Source organism: Cricetulus griseus, chromosome 2, assembly GCF_003668045.3.
Source record: "Cricetulus griseus strain 17A/GY chromosome 2, alternate assembly CriGri-PICRH-1.0, whole genome shotgun sequence".
Lineage (NCBI taxonomy): Eukaryota > Metazoa > Chordata > Mammalia > Rodentia > Cricetidae > Cricetulus > Cricetulus griseus.
The window spans coordinates 80,529,387-80,546,384 of NC_048595.1; the positions used below are offsets into that span (position 1 = coordinate 80,529,387).

The following is a 16,998-nucleotide window of genomic DNA, read 5'->3' on the forward strand; positions in this document are numbered from 1 at the left end:
CATAACTAAAAATGGATACAATCCCCAGTCTGTAGTCAAGAAGATGAAGCCACACATAGAGGTGAAACACAAAGAGAAGGTTGTTGTCCAGTGGGTAACCAAGCATATACAGAGTTACAAAGAAGCAAATGCTCACCTCTTCCTGTGGATCAGTTTAGGCTCCTTGGAGGATAAGATTATGTCTTAAAGCTTTGAGTAATACATAATAAGCAGATTTCAAATTCTTTGCAATATAAGAACTGGATGGGGGATTACATGAGCAATTGTGGCATTTGATTTTAGGAAGCATTCCATGAGGAAGTTTGTTTCCCCTCCTTACAAACTAATAGTTTAGGAGTGTGGAAAGAGCATCTCAAGTAAAAGTTATCATAGTGCTCAGTACTTTCTTGAGGCCAGACCTACACATCATGGCTCTCAAGATAGGGGCTTACCTGGAGCCAGAATGTGGTCTGAGGCAGCTGGTAGTATGGGTAATTAATGGTACAAGGGTACCAAGCATGCTGGGAAATGCCTTCGCTGAGATCTATCACCTTGGTTCGACACACCTGGCAAAAGATGGAGGAAAAGATAATATTCCAAAAGTCCTGAGAATTCAGTTAAAGTTAATGAGCCTTTACCATCCCTCTTCATGGTTGGTAGTGGAAGAGAAAGCAGGAGTGAATAGACGAAATCTGTTCCAGAAACTCACAGTCTACTGTTGAAGTAATTCCCAGTGCTGGAAAGGAAAGGATAGATGACATGTTTTGGTGGCAAAGTGACAGGGACATTCTCTTGGGAACAAATCCCAGAGGAGTTAACATTGAATCTGGCTGGGCCTGGAAGGCAATGGGGGCAGAAGAAATAGAAGGAAAGACTCAGAGGAAAACAGGCAGAATTCCTAGGTCATTATATATTACCTGGCAATCAGAAAGCTCAAGGAAAGCTTCAAAAAGGAAAGCTAAGAGAATGCCCTTGCTGAATATTCAGTGTCATGCAGAGTATTGTAGGTGTCTGTAAATTGTGGTCACAGCTCCACCATGACAACATAGGTATTAAGAGTATAGACTTTGGCTTCTGTGCCATCAAGAAACATCAATTCAACAACACCCCTCCTCTCCTCGCCTTCCTCCCTCCTCCCTCCTTCCATCTCACCCTCTCTCTTTGTCTCAATGATGCTAAAATCAAATGTTACAAGAATCTAGAAGAGTTTTATACAGTGGCAATTTTTTTTTAATTTAGAGGAGTTTCTTGCATATCCAACTGTCATTCCATTTGAGTGATTCGATTCATTCACATGCTATTTACTGAAAAACTTATACTTGTCAAGCACTAAGGAACAAAATGCCCCGTCAAATTAAGGTGCAGAGGGGCATTGTGTACAAGTATGAAGCAAGTAATCCCTCATGTGTGCAACGGTAAAGTGACCAAAGCCCAGTGTGGGGAAATGAAAGAACAATGGAGCCCCTGAGACTGGTCAGATGTTTGGTAGAAGATTACCCTGAATTCATGCTGCTCTGTGATGTGTCTCCTTTATCAAGACTTTTGTGTGAGCTCAAGCCTGCTCTTTTACACCTCCAGACCAGTCTAAATATTTGAGAAGTAAGGCTCATTTACACAGTTCTGACAATCTTAAAATCCTGAGAATGGACAGCAAGGCAATCTACCACCAATCAGACTAAACCCCCCACACATAAACAATAAACAAACAGGAAAATGAATAACTATTAATAATAAAACACATCTATGCTTTTGTATGTATGTATGTATGTATGTATGTATGTATGTGTGTGTGTATGTAACTGATGCCACAAAACTGGAGCTAGTCTTTATGTTCATCTCTTGGGGACATGGCATATAAATGTGAAATATTCATATGGTAGAATTACAGAGAGCAGAAGAATATTAAGATGAATTAATCAGACTCATGTGAGACCAGGCTAATCACAAAGGAAGACCTAGTGATGAGTTAGAACACACCAACATGGAGCAATAGCAAAAATCAGTGAAGAAAAGAAATGCTTCTTAAATGACTAAGGTCATTGCAAAATATTTCTTAAAACCACACATTAAAAACTTCTATATGGGGCCAGAGGTTTGTATGGACTGTACATGTCATGAGAAAGCATTCATTGAATTCAGAGAGGCAGCTGCATCTGGCATCAAGGAAGTGAAGAAAATGGTGTGGAACCTTATCTGCCATGCGTTATCTTATAGAAAGAAGAAAAAAGCAAGCGAGGCAGGATTCACACAATTATCAATTCAGGTAGTACACAGGCCTGTTATGTGATGCACATACTTGACAAACATCACTGCTTTGGTTTATGTTATTTCATATAGTTTTATGAATTAAAAGAAAAATAAATTCTCCGGGTTATGCATAGAAGTGTGTACTTGTAGTCATAGCTTCTTAGGAAACTGAAGTAGTAGGATCACTTGAGGTAAAGGGTTCATAGCCAGCCTGGAGACTATAGTATAGCATAGATGTTTATTGTTGAATGAATACAATCCCAAAATATTAGTTTACAAAGCCACGGAAATATATGTAAAACTACTCATATTAGTCTCTTTAACAATGAGCTTTAAGACAGTGGTTGCAGTGAACTCTAGTTGGGTTCTCTTGCCACAGCTGACCTTTCGTGCTCTGACCATCACCAAAGCCTCCTTCTAACATACCAAGAATCCCACCTGTACACGTGCTAAAACTCAAATGTCTTTCTCCATAATATCTTGGAATAGTAGTAGCTTCTAGAGGTTCTCAGAAAATGTTAAGTCCTTGGTCTATTGCTCATCATTCAATAAGATATTTTACTATACAATGCCTAAGGCTCAGGGAACATACAGAAGTGGGGCTAGAATGAATGTGAGAGCCAGAAGACAGGGAGGACAGTTGCAAAATTCCATCTTTAATCTTGAGTGCTCAGCAGCTCTTGATACCTGCATTGGACCTGCACATGACCTGTCAACAGTCTATCATGGATGGAAGATGAGCTCATTGACCCTTACTGCTCTTTGATGAACTATTGGTTACTGATAAGTTCTGGGAAAGGAATAATCATTGCCTTCAGTTTAGCACACCTGCTGGTGAAACCACCAGATTCTAATGGGTAGTTCAGATGCTTCAAGTACATAGTCATACAGTTAGCCCTAGTTAAACTCAGGATCCCAAAATTAAAGATATGAATATGGAAAAGGAAATTCTAGGAAAGAGCGAGGGTTGACAGTGTCAGGATGGAGATAAGAGAGTCGGGGGTTAAGAGTAATCAGAATACATTATATTCATGTATAAAATCATCAAGGAACAATATAAAGGAATAAAAGGAAAAATCTAAAAAGAAAATGCCAAGTCCCTGTTCTGTTTACAAAAGTGATACACTAAACAATGTTCAATCAAATCACATCCTGCATTATAATTGACAGTGGCTAATAAAATTTTGAAGTAAGTTCACATTGGAGGTTTCAAAGAAAATACAGAAAGCCATTTACAGAAGACACTCAGCTTCCCATCATGTTACTCCCTCCATCAATTCATTCATGAAATCTCAGAGGAAGACAAACCACTTACATAACACTATGAAACATCAAGTATCACCCAGAAAGTTCCATAGTTGGCTTTAGTCTAAGTAGAACTACTCCTAGTGAATGTTGGCTCAAAAACATGGTAGAATTAGAAATAGGTCCTGCCTCTTTGAACCACAGTTGACCCTGTGAATTTTAATTTTGGATTAACCACAGACACAAAGATGTCTCCCTGTGATCCCCAATATCTTATTGCTATTGGCTTGGATGTCAGCTTAATATCAACTAAGAGGACCTTTAGTCATCTACTACTTTATATCATTTAAGAAAATGATGTCATTATTTTATAAATATCAACAAGTATTAAACTCATCAACTGCCAAACTTTTCCTCTAGCTCCAAGAATCTTTGAGACTTGGGAATGCAATACTGGTTTCTTAAACATTACAGGTTACTTTTAGAAAGTACAAAGGGGCCAAGGACACCTATCCTGTTGTCCAGAATTAGGCACAGATGCTAGGGATAAAGCATTGACACTTTAGCAGGCTAGCAGACATTTTCTAGCTTATTTTTCTCAAAACAACTGGGACTAGGCTTGGGCAGAGCAGCCGGTAAACTGTGTTGACTTAGAACAATGTGAGACTTTGCATAAACTATCTATGGCATTTAAAAGCCTGGCCAGCGATTCGACATGTATCGTTTTGGAATGCACTCTCCTTGCATTCTTAGCTGCCCTGTCTCCCCACAGAGTGTGGTGGAGCATAACTCTGAGCTCTGAGCTGGGGGTCTTATCTCAGCATCTAAAGCATCCATGGTCAGAGAATTGGCCAACACGAACAAAGGCTTCCTATTACTTAAATACGATTTCCTCTTATCTCCTCAGCTTTATCAGGACTAGACAGGTCCTTAGCGGAACATGGTGTTGTTTTGTTCTCTTATTTTCCTATTTAGTTGTCTGTTTGTTTCAGGCTGGCTGTAATCCCTATCAGGACAGTCAATCCAAATCAGAAAGGAACAAACAAATCCAGTTGAACTTTGCCCAACACTCTCAGTTGATCTTGAAATCAGTTATGTTCCTTGGGAGGTGGAGAGAAAGGGAGACTCAAATCTTTAATAGCTTCCTGCTTTTACGGACATTGCATGAATTTCCTTAGTCAGCACCCTAAAGAAAGGATACAGGCATGTCAGGTTCACCTGTCCTGAACAGGGAGTCCCATGGAAGCACAAGCCTGAAAGCTTAATTTATTGGAAGGTTCTCTTTGTATCCACATACTTTTCTGCTCCTTCCAAAAAAGGCATGTCTACCTCCACGGAGATATACTGAACAATACATATTTTATTGAATATGTTGTGGGTACACATGCATTATACATTGTCATAGACTCTTAAACCCCCTCTACCGCTACTCTAGGTGACTCTGTTCTTCATCTTCACCACTCCTGTAGTATTCCAGTGTGACTGGCTCCATGTTCTTTCCAATCTTTCCCAAACGCCCTTGCTCAATCCAGTTTTCACACGTCTGAAATCTAGTGAAGAGCCATTCTGTTTTTCCTTCTAATATTTTAATCTTACAGGGAAAACTTGAATGATTGTGGTTGTCACTGGCTCTCTCATCCCGGAGACGTCAGGGAAATAACCACAGAAACACATTCTTCTTGTCATACTAGTGTGAACAAGACCTGCTGTCTTCTTTTGCATGTTTCACTATGTTGGGGGGACAGTAAGGATATTTTAGAAAACAAAAACCAAAAAACCTTGCAGCCTCTAGTCTTTGTGTCTCCAGAGAGATATAAAGATGGGCTTCTCTGAAGTTCAATTGCTCTGTTCTTCTCATTCTTATGTTCACTCAAACATTATTACCAATAGAAAAATGTAACAACCTATATATCTATAAAGAGATGGATGGATAAGACAATGTTGTAGTAGATACATGTATGGAATGTTAGTCACCTTTAAAAGAGGAGAAAACCCTGTTACCTTCAATAAGTGTGGACCACGAGGGACATTATACTAAGTGAAATAAACCAGTTACAATAGTAGCATAACTATTATGGGGGGTAATAAACCACTTCATGATTGAATTAGAGGCTCACTCTACAAGAGGGGATTCCTGCCTGTTGCTGTATCTCTCAAGAGCCAGAGGATAGAGAGACCTTCTAAAGTCCACAGGCTACAGGAGAGAATCTAGTGCTGTTATTTTGATGAATGGAAATTGTATCAAACTGCCTTATAGATATTTATGTTTATGCCACTAGATTAGTGATACACTTCTTTTTGTGTGAAAACCTTCCTTTTTGCAGAGGGTAGTGGTTAAATGCAAAGACTCACAACTGGTCAAAAAGCAGAGAACAAGTGAATGTTGAATCTTCCCTAAACTGAAATCTTAACCATCCCTTCCAAGGTTCAGGGAGCATTGCAGAAGAGTAAATGGAAAGAATAAGAAAGTAAACCATTGTGTTGCAATGCAACAAACCTGACTTCTGGATAAGACATAGCCATTGGATTTACAAACTTACTGCAGCTGTGGTTACTTTCATAATTCCTGAATGATAGATATTAGACCTGCCATTTTTATCATTCATGGGGCAAAGGCTTGTGCGACCTTACCCTGCACTAAAGGACTATGGGAAATTAATGGATGCTGGTGGAAAGGGTGTCATTTTCATCACTGGCATAACACTGACAAGTTGTCCATGTTCCAGTAAATAACCTCCCACTGATGCTCATGAAAGCAACCCTCACTAATTCAACAAGAAACAAAACAAAGCACATAAAGTAAAAGGGGACTTATTGTTCAGTGAGGGAGCAGGGAAGGTGGGAAGGGGAAATGGGAGGTGAGGTGATCAAACACCGTGATGTATTTGTATGAAGTTGTCAAAGAATAAAATAATTTAAAAGTTACAAATAAATGAAATAAGGGTATCACAGACAAACACCACATAATTCCACAGATAAGAGGCACATAAACTAGATTCAAAGACTCAAAGATGCAATAGTGGGTGCTAAGGGTTAAGGAAAAATGGAATTATTAGTTGCCAACCAAAGGGCTTTTAGTTCAGTTAAGCAAGATAAGACCTAAAGGGCTGTTGCTTACCAACATACCTGTAGTTAACAATACAGCATTTTAGAGGTGTGATCATCGGGTGGGTGAGTTCTTACTATAATAAAATTAAGTTTGAAAAAAGAAACCAAGTACAATGATATTTACTAATGCATAAATATTGTAATAAAAATTTAAGTGGAGATTTTAAAAGGTTGGTGCTAGGCAAACACCTGGTGTGGTTTGGCTGGCAAGCACCCTCACTTTGGTCCTTTCAGGGCTGGAGGAGAAATTACCCAGCATTTTCTCTTTTTTCTCCATTTTTTAATTTAAATTAGAAACAAGATTGTTTTACATGTCAATCCCAGTTCCCTCTACCTCCCCTCCTTCCTTGCCCCCCCAACTAACACCCTACCTATCCCATACCCTTTCTGCTCCCCAGGGAGGTTGAGGCCTTCCATACAGAGTCTTCAGAGTCTGTCATATCCTTTGGGATATGGCCTAGGCCCCCCATACACAGCTAAACAATGAACTGAACTGGAATCTAGTTACCCAGAATTTTCTTCTTACTTGTATCAAAGACTGAAAACACACTTCCATTTTTATACTTCTTATAGCGTTCTACCCTACTGTGATTACTAAAATGGCTGTTCTGTTCTTCTTCTTTTTTTTTTTTTTTTTTTTTTTTTTTTTTTTTTTAATTTTATTTTATTTTATTAGTTCTAGATAGGGAACAAGCTTATTTCAAGTCCCTTCTCCCTCTCCCTCCCCTCACCCCCAAACTTTCTCCCCCACCCCCAGCCCATCCCCCCAACCCCATCCACCCACTACTCCCCAGGCAGGGTAGGGCCCTCAACGGGAGCTCAGCAAAGTCCACCAAGTCTTCCTATGCTGATCCTGGGCCCTTCCCCATGTGTCCAGGGCCAGAGTGTAACCCTTCATATGGGATGGGCTCTCAAAGTCCCTTTTTGCACCAGGGAAAAATACTAATCCACTACCAGAGGCTCCCTGGAGTGCAGAGGCCTCCTTATTGACATCTATGTTCTGGGGTCTGGATCAGTCTTGTACAGGCCTCCTGGACAGCATCTGGGGTCGATGTGCTCTCCCTTGTTCAGGCCAACAGTTCCTGTGGGTTTCTCCATCCTAGTACAGACCCCTTCGTTCTTCATTCCTCCCTCTCTTCAACTAAATTCCCGATTTCGGCTCATTGTATATCTGTGGATGTCTGTCTCTGTTTCCATCAGCCACTGGGTGAGGGCTCTAGGATGGCATAAAGAGAAGTCATCAATCTCATTTTAGGGGGAGGGTTTTTAGGTTATCCTCTCCACCATTGCCTGGATTGTCAGATCGTGTCATCCTTGTAGGTCTCTGGAGATCTCCCTGGTTCCTGATCCCTTCTCGGGCCTACAGTGGCTCCCTCTGATATCGTTTCTCTCATCTTGCTCTCTTTCCTCTATTCTTCCCCCAACTCAATGTTTCTGCCCCTCCATTTCCTCTCCTCTTCTCCTCTTCTCTTGCTCTTATTGTAGCAGCTCCTTCCCCCCCCACCCTCATGCCCCCAATTAGTTCGGGAGTTCATGCCATTTCCATTCCTGGGGACCATTTAACCCTTAGAGTCCTTCATGTTTCCTAGTTTCTTTGGTGAAGAGCATTATATACTGGTAGTCTTTTGTTCTATGTCTAAAATTCATATATCAGTGAGTACATACCTTGCTTGTCTTTTTGTGACTGGGTTACCTCACTCAGGATGGTTTCCTCTAGTTCCATCCATTTGCCTGCGAATTTCAAGATTCCATTGCTTTTTTCTGCTGAGTAGTACTCCATTGTATAAATGTACCACATTTTCTCAATCCATTCTTCAATAGAGGGGCATCTAGGTTGTTTCCAGGTTCTGGCTATTACAAACAATGCTGCTATGAACATGGTTGAACATATGTCCTTGTTGTAAGTACATGCCCTATTTGGGTATATACCCAAGAGAGGAATGGCTGGATCTTGAGGTACACTGATTCCCATTTTTCTGAGCAACCGCCATACTGATTTCCAGAGTGGTCTTACAAGATCGCACTCCCACCAGCAATGGAGGAGTGTTCCTTTTTCTCCACATCCTCTCCAGCATAGATTGTCATTGGTGTTTTTTATTTTAGCCATTCTGACAGGCGTGAGATGGTATCTCAGAGTTGTTTTGAGTTGCATTTCTCTGATGGCCAATGATTTTGAGCACTTTTTTAAGTGTCTTTCAGCCATTTCAGATTCCTCTGTTGAGAATTCCCTATTTAGTTCTGCACCCCACTTTTTAATTTCGTTGTTTGGTGTTTTGGTGGCTAGCTTCTTGAGCTCCTTATATATTTTGGAAATCAGTCCTCTGTCAGATGTGGGATCGGTGAAGATCTTTTCCCATTCTGTGGGTGGTCGTTTTATCCTACTGACTGTTTCCTTTGCCTTGCAGAAGCTTCTCAGTTTCAGTAGGTCCCATTTATTAATTGCAGACCTCAATGTCTGTGCTTCTGGCGTAATGTTCAGGAAGTGGTCTCCTGTGCCAATTTGTTCAAGGGTTGTTCCCACTTTCTCTTCTAGAAGATTCAGTGTGGTTGGATTTATGCTGAGATCTTTGATCCATTTGCACTTAAGTTTTGTGCATGGTGACAGGTATGGATCTATCTGTAATTTTCTGCATGTCCGCATCCAATTGTGCCAGCACCATTTGTTGAAGATGCTGTCTTTTTTCCATTGTATAGATTTAGCACCTTTGTCAAAAATAAGGTATCCATAGGTGCGTGGGTCGATATCAGGGTTTTCAATTCGATTCCATTGGTCTATCAGTCTATTTTTGTGCCAATACCAAGCTGTTTTCAGAACTATGGCTCTATAGTAGAGCTTGAAGTCGGGGATGGTGATGCCTCCAGAAGATCCTTTATTGTAAAGAGTTGTTTTGGCTATCCTGGGCTTTTTATTTTTCCATATAAAGTTGAGTATTGTTCTTTCAATGTCTGTGAAAAACTGTGTTGGGATTTTGATGGGGATTGCATTGAATCTGTAGATTGCTTTTGGCAGGATTGCCATTTTTACTATGTTAATTCTACCTATCCATGAGCATGGGAGATCTTTCCATTTTCTGGTATCTTCTTTAATTTCTTTCTTTAAGGTCTCAAAGTTCTTATTGTACAGGTCTTTCACTTTTTTGGTTAGTGTTACCCCCAGGTATTTTATGTTGCTTGTGGATATTGTGAAAGGTGATGTTTCCCTGATTTCTTTCTCATTGGATTTATCATCTGTGTATAGTAGGGCTACTGATTTTTTTGAGTTAATTTTGTATCCTGCTACCTTGCTGAAGGTGTTTATCAGCCGTAGGAGTTCCCTGGTAGAGTTTTTCGGGTCACTAATGTAGACTATCATGTCGTCTGCAAATAGTGAAAGTTTTACTTCATCCTTTCCAATTTGTATCCCTTTGATCCCCTTTTCTTGTCTTATTGCTATAGCCAGAACTTCAAGTACAATATTGAAGAGATATGGAGAGAGTGGACAGCCTTGTCTTGTTCCTGATTTTAGAGGAAACGCTTTGAGTTTCTCTCCATTTACTTTGATGTTGGCTATTGGTTTGGTATATATTGCCTTGATCATGTTTAGATATGTTCCTGTTATTCCTGTTCTCTCCAAGATCTTTATCATGAAGGGATGTTGGATTTTGTCAAAGGCTTTTTCAGCATCTAGTGAGATGATCATGTGGTTTTTCTTTTTAAGTTTGTTTATATAGTGGATTACATTGATGGATTTTCGTATGTTGAACCATCCTTGCATCCCTGGGATAAAGCCTACTTGATCATGGTGGATGATTTTTCTGATATGTTCTTGTATTCGGTTGGCCAATATTTTGTTGAGTATTTTAGCATCGATGTTCATGAGGGATATCGGTCTGTAGTTCTCTTTCTTAGTCATATCTTTGTGAGGCTTGGGTATCAAAGTGATTGTAGCCTCATAGAAAGAGTTTGGCAATATCCCATCTGCTTCTATTGTGTGGAACAGTTTGAGGAGTACTGGAATTAGCTCTTGTTTGAATTTCTGGTAGAATTCTGCAGTGAAGCCATCTGGCCCTGGGCTTTTTTTGGTTGGGAGGCTTTTGATTACTGCTTCTATCTCATTAGGGGTTATAGTTCGATTTAAACTGTCTATCTGATCTTGATTTAATTTTGGTAAGTGATATTTATCCAGAAAGTTGTCCATTTCCTTTAGGTTTTCCAATTTTGTGGAATACAGGTTTTCAAAGTATGACCTAAAGATTCTCTGGATTTCCTCAGTGTCCGTTGTTATGTCTCCCTTTTCATTTCTGATTTTGTTAATTAGCATGCTCTCTCTCTGCCTTTTGGTTAGTTTGGCTAGAGGCTTGTCTATCTTGTTGATCTTCTCAAAGAACCAACTCTTTGTTTCATTGATTCTTTGTACTGTTTTCCTAGTTTCTACTTTGTTGATTTCGGCTCTCAGGTTGATTATTTCCTGGCGTCTACTCCTCCTTGGTGAGTTTGCTTCCTCTTGCTCTAAAGCTTTCAGTTGTTCTGTCAATTCTCTAATGTGACTTTCCTCCAGTTTCTTCATGTGAGCACTTAGTGCTATGAACTTCCCTCTTAGCACTGCTTTCAGGGTGTCCCATAAGTTCGGGTATGTTGTGTCTACATTCTCATTAAATTCTAGAAAGTCTTTGATTTCTTTTTTTATTTCTTCCTCAACCAAGGAATGGTGCAATTGGGAGTTATTCATTTTCCACGTAAATGTAGGTTTTCTGCAATTCGTATTGCTGTTGAATTCTAGCTTTAATGCATGGTGGTCTGATAAGATACAGGGGGTTATTTCAATACTTTTGTACCTGTGGAGGTTTGCTTTGCTGCCAACTATGTGGTCAATTTTTGAGAAGGTTCCATGTGGCGCTGAGAAGAAGGTATATTCTTTTGTGTTTGGATGGAATGTTCTATAGATATCTGTTAAACCCAGTTGTGTCATAACTTCTTTCAGATCCTTTGTTTCTTTGTTAAGTTTCTGTCTAGTAGTTCTGTCCAGTGGTATAAGGGGGGTGTTGAAGTCTCCTACTATAAGTGTGTGTGGTTTTATGTGTGGTTTGAGCTTTAGTAATGTTTCTTTTACAAAAGTGGATGCTTTTGTATTAGGGGCATAGATGTTCAGGATTGAGACTTCGTCTTGATGGACTTTTCCTGTGATGAGTATGAAATGCCCTTCTTTATCTCTTTTGATTGCTTTCAGTTTAAAGTCTAATTTGTTAGATATTAGTATTGCTACCCCAGCTTGTTTCTTGAGCCCATTTGATTGGAAAATCTTTTCCCATCCTTTTACTCTGAGGTATCGCCTGTCTTTGAATTTGAGGTGTGTTTCTTGTAAACAGCAGAAGGATGGATTCTGTCTTCGTATCCATTCTGTTAGCCTGTATCTTTTTATGGGTAAGTTAAGACCATTGACATTCAGGGATATTAACGTCCATTGTTCATTGGTTCTTCTTAGTTTTGGATTTATTGTTGGTGGTATCATTGCGTGTGGATTTTGCCCTTCTGTTTCTTTTTGTGTTTGGTGAAATTCGATTAACTACTGACAGTGTTTTTGTGAGTGTAGTTATGTTCGTTGGGTTGGAGTTTTCCTTCCAGAGCCTTCTGTAGTGCTGGATTTGTTGATATGTATTGTTTAAATCTGTTTTTGTCGTGGAATATCTTGTTTTCTCCATCTATAGTGATTGAAAGTTTTGCTGGGTACAGTAGTCTGGGTTGACATCCATGCTCCCTTAGTGCTTGTAGGGTATCTATCCAAGACCTTCTGGCTTTCAGAGTTTCCATTGAGAAGTCGGGTGTGATTCTGATTGGTTTGCCTTTATATGTTACTTGGCCTTTTTCCTTTGCTGCTCTTAATATTTTCTCTTTATTCTGTAGATTTGGTGTTTTGATTATTATGTGTCGGGGCGACTTCTTTTTGTGGTCCAGTCTGTTTGGTGTCCTGTAAGCTTCTTGTACTTTCATAGGCATATCCTTCTGTAGGTTGGGGAAGTTTTCTTCTATGATTTTGTTGAATATGTTTTCTGTACCTTTGAGCAGTATTTCTTCACCTTCTTCTACACCTATTATTCTTAGGTTTGGCCTTTTTACGGTGTCCCATATTTCCTGGATATTTTGTGTTAGGGTTTTGTTGGACTTGAGGTTCTCTTTGGTGGATGAATGTATATCCTCTAGCGAGTCTTCAGTGGCTGAGATTCTCTCTTCCATCTCTTGAATCCTGTTGGATACACTTACATCTTTAGTTCCTGATCGTTTATCCAACCTTTCCATTTCCAACATGGTCTCATTCTGTGTTTTCTTTATTGTGTGTATTTCAGCTTTCATGTTTTGAACTATTTCAAGAGCTTCCTTCACTTGCTTGGATGTTTTTTCTTGGCTTTCTTTGGATTCTTTAAGAGATTTATTTATTTCTTGAATTTTTTGGTTTGTCTTTTCCTCCAATTCATTTAATTTTTTGTTTGTTTTCTCTTCTATTTCTTTAAGGGATTTTCTTGTTTCCTCTTTAAAGGTCTCTATCAACTTGCTGAGATAATTTTTGAGGTCCATCTCATCTTCATGCTCTGTGTTGGGCTTTTCAGCTCTTGCCGGAGTGGAGTCCCTAGGTTCTGGTGGTGTCATGTTGGTCTTTGTGTTGTTGAGTGAAATCTTATTCTGTCTTCTCCCCATATCCTTTTAGTGGGTGCGGGTGGGTTCTCTCTATCTCCTCTTGTGGCCCAGTGGTGTGTGGGGGCTAGGAATTCGATGTCCACAACTCTAGATGATCTCGACGCTCCTGGTGGTCTCCTCGCTAGTTCCTAGTTTCTTGGTCGTTCGGCGGAATGGAAGAGTGGGGTGCTACCAGATTTGGGGCACAGGGAGCTCCTCCCTGCCTGGGCTTGTCTGGCCCAAGCCGGCAGGCTCAGGAGGGGGTGGTGGGATGGGGGTGGTGGGGTGTTCTGGCCTGGAGTCGGGAGCGGGCAGGAGCTCACTCACCTAGTTCCAGGTCAGTCTGCGGCGGCGGAATGTAAGAATGGGGTGCTAGCAGATTGGTGGGGCAGGGGGCTCCTCCCTCTCTGGGCGTGTCTGGCCCAAGCCGGCAGGCTCAGGCGGGGGTGGTGGGATGGGGGTGGTGGGGTGTTCTGGTCTGGGGTCGGGAGCGGGCAGGAGCTCACTCACCTAGTTCCAGGCCAGTCTGCGGCGGCGGAATGTAAGAATGGAGTGCTAGCAGATTGGTGGGGCAGAGGGCTCCTCCCTCTCTGGGCGTGTCTGGCCCAAGCCGGCAGGCTCAGGAGGGGGTGGTGGGATGGGGGTGGTGGGGTGTTCTGGCCTGGAGTCGGGAGCGGGCAGGAGCTCACTCACCTAGTTCCAGGTCAGTCTGCGGCGGCGGAATGTAAGAATGGGGTGCTAGCAGATTGGTGGGGCAGAGGGCTCCTCCCTCTCTGGGCGTGTCTGGCCCAAGCCGGCAGGCTCAGGAGGGGGTGGTGGGATGGGGGTGGTGGGGTGTTCTGGTCTGGGGTCGGGAGCGGGCAGGAGCTCACTCACCTAGTTCCAGGCCAGTCTGCGGCGGCGGAATGTAAGAATGGAGTGCTAGCAGATTGGTGGGGCAGAGGGCTCCTCCCTCTCTGGGCGTGTCTGGCCCAAGCCGGCAGGCTCAGGAGGGGGTGGTGGGATGGGGGTGGTGGGGTGTTCTGGTCTGGGGTCGGGAGCGGGCAGGAGCTCACTCACCTAGTTCCAGGTCAGTCTTCGGCGGCGGAATGTAAGAATGGAGTGCTAGCAGATTGGTGGGGCAGAGGGCTCCTCCCTCTCTGGGCGTGTCTGGCCCAAGCCGGCAGGCTCAGGAGGGGGTGGTGGGATGGGGGTGGTGGGGTGTTCTGGTCTGGGGTCGGGAGCGGGCAGGAGCTCACTCACCTAGTTCCAGGCCAGTCTGCGGCGGCGGAATGTAAGAATGGAGTGCTAGCAGATTGGTGGGGCAGAGGGCTCCTCCCTCTCTGGGCGTGTCTGGCCCAAGCCGGCAGGCTCAGGAGGGGGTGGTGGGATGGGGGTGGTGGGGTGTTCTGGCCTGGGGTCGGGAGCGGGCAGGAGCTCACTCACCTAGTTCCAGGTCAGTCTGCGGCGGCGGAATGTAAGAATGGAGTGCTAGCAGATTGGTGGGGCAGAGGGCTCCTCCCTCTCTGGGCGTGTCTGGCCCAAGCCGGCAGGCTCAGGAGGGGGTGGTGGGATGGGGGTGGTGGGGTGTTCTGGTCTGGGGTCGGGAGCGGGCAGGGGCTCACTCACCTAGTTCCAGGCCAGTCTGCCTCTGTTCTTCTTTTATCTATCTATCTATCTATCTATCTATCTATCTATCTATCTATCTATCATCTGTGTGTGTGTGTGTGTGTGTGTGTGTGTGTGTGTGTGTGTGTGTGTGTGAGAGTGTTTGTGTTGTGGTGACTGGTTTTTTGCTTTCCAGTCCTGAGAATCCAAAACAAGATGTTGCAAGCATCTTACCCATGAGCTGTTTCCCTAGCCCTATGATCTAATTAGACTGGGCTTGGAAGATTTACCCACATAGAGAGAATTTCCTTTTCAGGGTTTAAGAGTGGGGAGATATCCTGCCCAGTTACATGCCCAGTTACATGGGGACCAAGTTGTCATGAAAATGCAAGCCCCTATCTTCTAGCTTTAGTGCAAGATCCTTCCTGGTATTTTGGGTCCTCTTGATTGTGATTTTGGTGTAAAAAAAACCATCTTTGTAAGGTTTTCCTTTCTTTCCCTAAAATAGCATGCAGACATAGTGGACAGGAATGTTGAGGCTCTCACTACTCCCTTCTGTAGGAAGACCAGCACAGACCAGGTGCCCTATTCCCTTTATAATAACACTTGAAGAGACCAAAGGACAAGTGACTGCTTCTGCTCTTGGTGTTGAAGGGACTCTACTCTTTAGCATAAGCCTTACAGTCTTCATCATATGTGTTTATTTAATTAATAGGAGCCCTCTCCTAGTTCTGTCTGTGCTTCCTATGAAATGGACAGTTCTCTGACAGCTCTTTTCCTCATCTGAAGAGTGAAGGGGTTACATTGAATGACTACTATGAGCTCAAGCAGCTTACAGACACCCATAGTAATCTTTCATGCTGGGTCTCATTTATGTCTCACCTAGCATGCAAGGCCAGAATCATTACCCAATATTTATCATGACGAAAGTGGGCTGCAGAGGCTGTGAACAATGATTCCATGTTCACATGTTCACTTGTGTGTAGAGCTGGGAGCTATGCACTGATACCTCTAATTTTCTACTCTGTAGGTTAATGGAAAAACAAGGCAACTGTTGGCTTGGGTTTGACACAAACTTCAGCTTCTCCTGATGGAGAAAATGGCGTGGCTTACCACTATCTTTGCCTCAGTCACTCCATATTCACTCCCCTTTTTCAAACAGAAAAAAACTAATCACATAGCCTTCTACTTATGGCCTACCCTGTGCCTAGTGAGTGGAGATTTTCCTCGATGCAAATGTTAAAGGCTTTTGAAAGCAGTTTCATGACTGCTGTTTTTTTTCTCTTTACCCACTAAGCAGGAATCCCATGTCCACTGTTGTACTTCCTCGTCACTGGGAGACTCATTTTTCCCAAACATCGTGGGCTCCATGCCATGCTGTCTGTGGCCAGACTCAAACCCTGCCTCTGCTTTGGCTATTCTGTGAAACAGTAGACATACTCCTAAGCCAGGTTCAGATAACACTATTCTTCTGCAAGTTCATCAAAGAGCCAAAATTAATTGTTGCTCCTTATGTGTCCACATAGCTCCTTGCATGTACCTTAGTTATAGCACCTGTCCAGTTAGATTATAGTTACTCAGATCCTCATCTTATCCCATTAAAGTCTGAAGATTCATCAGTTGAGAATGATGTTTTAATTTATAGCCACACAAATTCCAGTTTATTCCCTAGAACCTAGGAAATGATAAATGCCTCATGTAGGAGGCTGCAGCAGCAGTAGTAACATACACAGTTACCTATTCTAAGCCTTGAAGTTTTTCAAATACTCTTTGTAAATATAAGCATAGTGGTGCATTACTGTAATCACCACTCAAAAGGCTTGGGCATGAGGATTATAAATTCAAAGCTAGCCTTGGTTACCTAGTGAGTCTGATGTTATCTTAGAGAAAAAAAAACAGACAAGCACAATGCTCTATATGGACTGAATCATATAAGGTAGAGGTGGAAACTGGTATTTGTACCCATTTTGTAGATTAAAAAAACTGAACTGCTAAATTTTCCCTGAGGTCATAACCAGTTTGTGGTAATGCCAGGACTAAAATCCAGACTCACAATCAATCTATATTCTTAACCATAGATGCTGCTTTGCAAAGGACCTGTCACAACCACTTACGTGAGCATGTATCGAGAAAATGAAAATATCTATATCAGATGGAGCTTAAGTTCCAAACCACAGAACCTGT

At 42.2% G+C, this 16,998-nt stretch overlaps 1 protein-coding gene across 1 annotated transcript in view; it reads right to left on the reverse strand.

The window, feature by feature from the left end:
- The window catches only part of Pappa (pappalysin 1), a 244,114-nt gene that overhangs the window by 57,786 nt on the left and 169,330 nt on the right, over window positions 1-16,998 (reverse strand). The window contains 1 exon segment of the mRNA XM_027400262.2: window positions 432-545. Within this exon segment, the coding sequence (XP_027256063.1) occupies window positions 432-545 (114 nt within the window).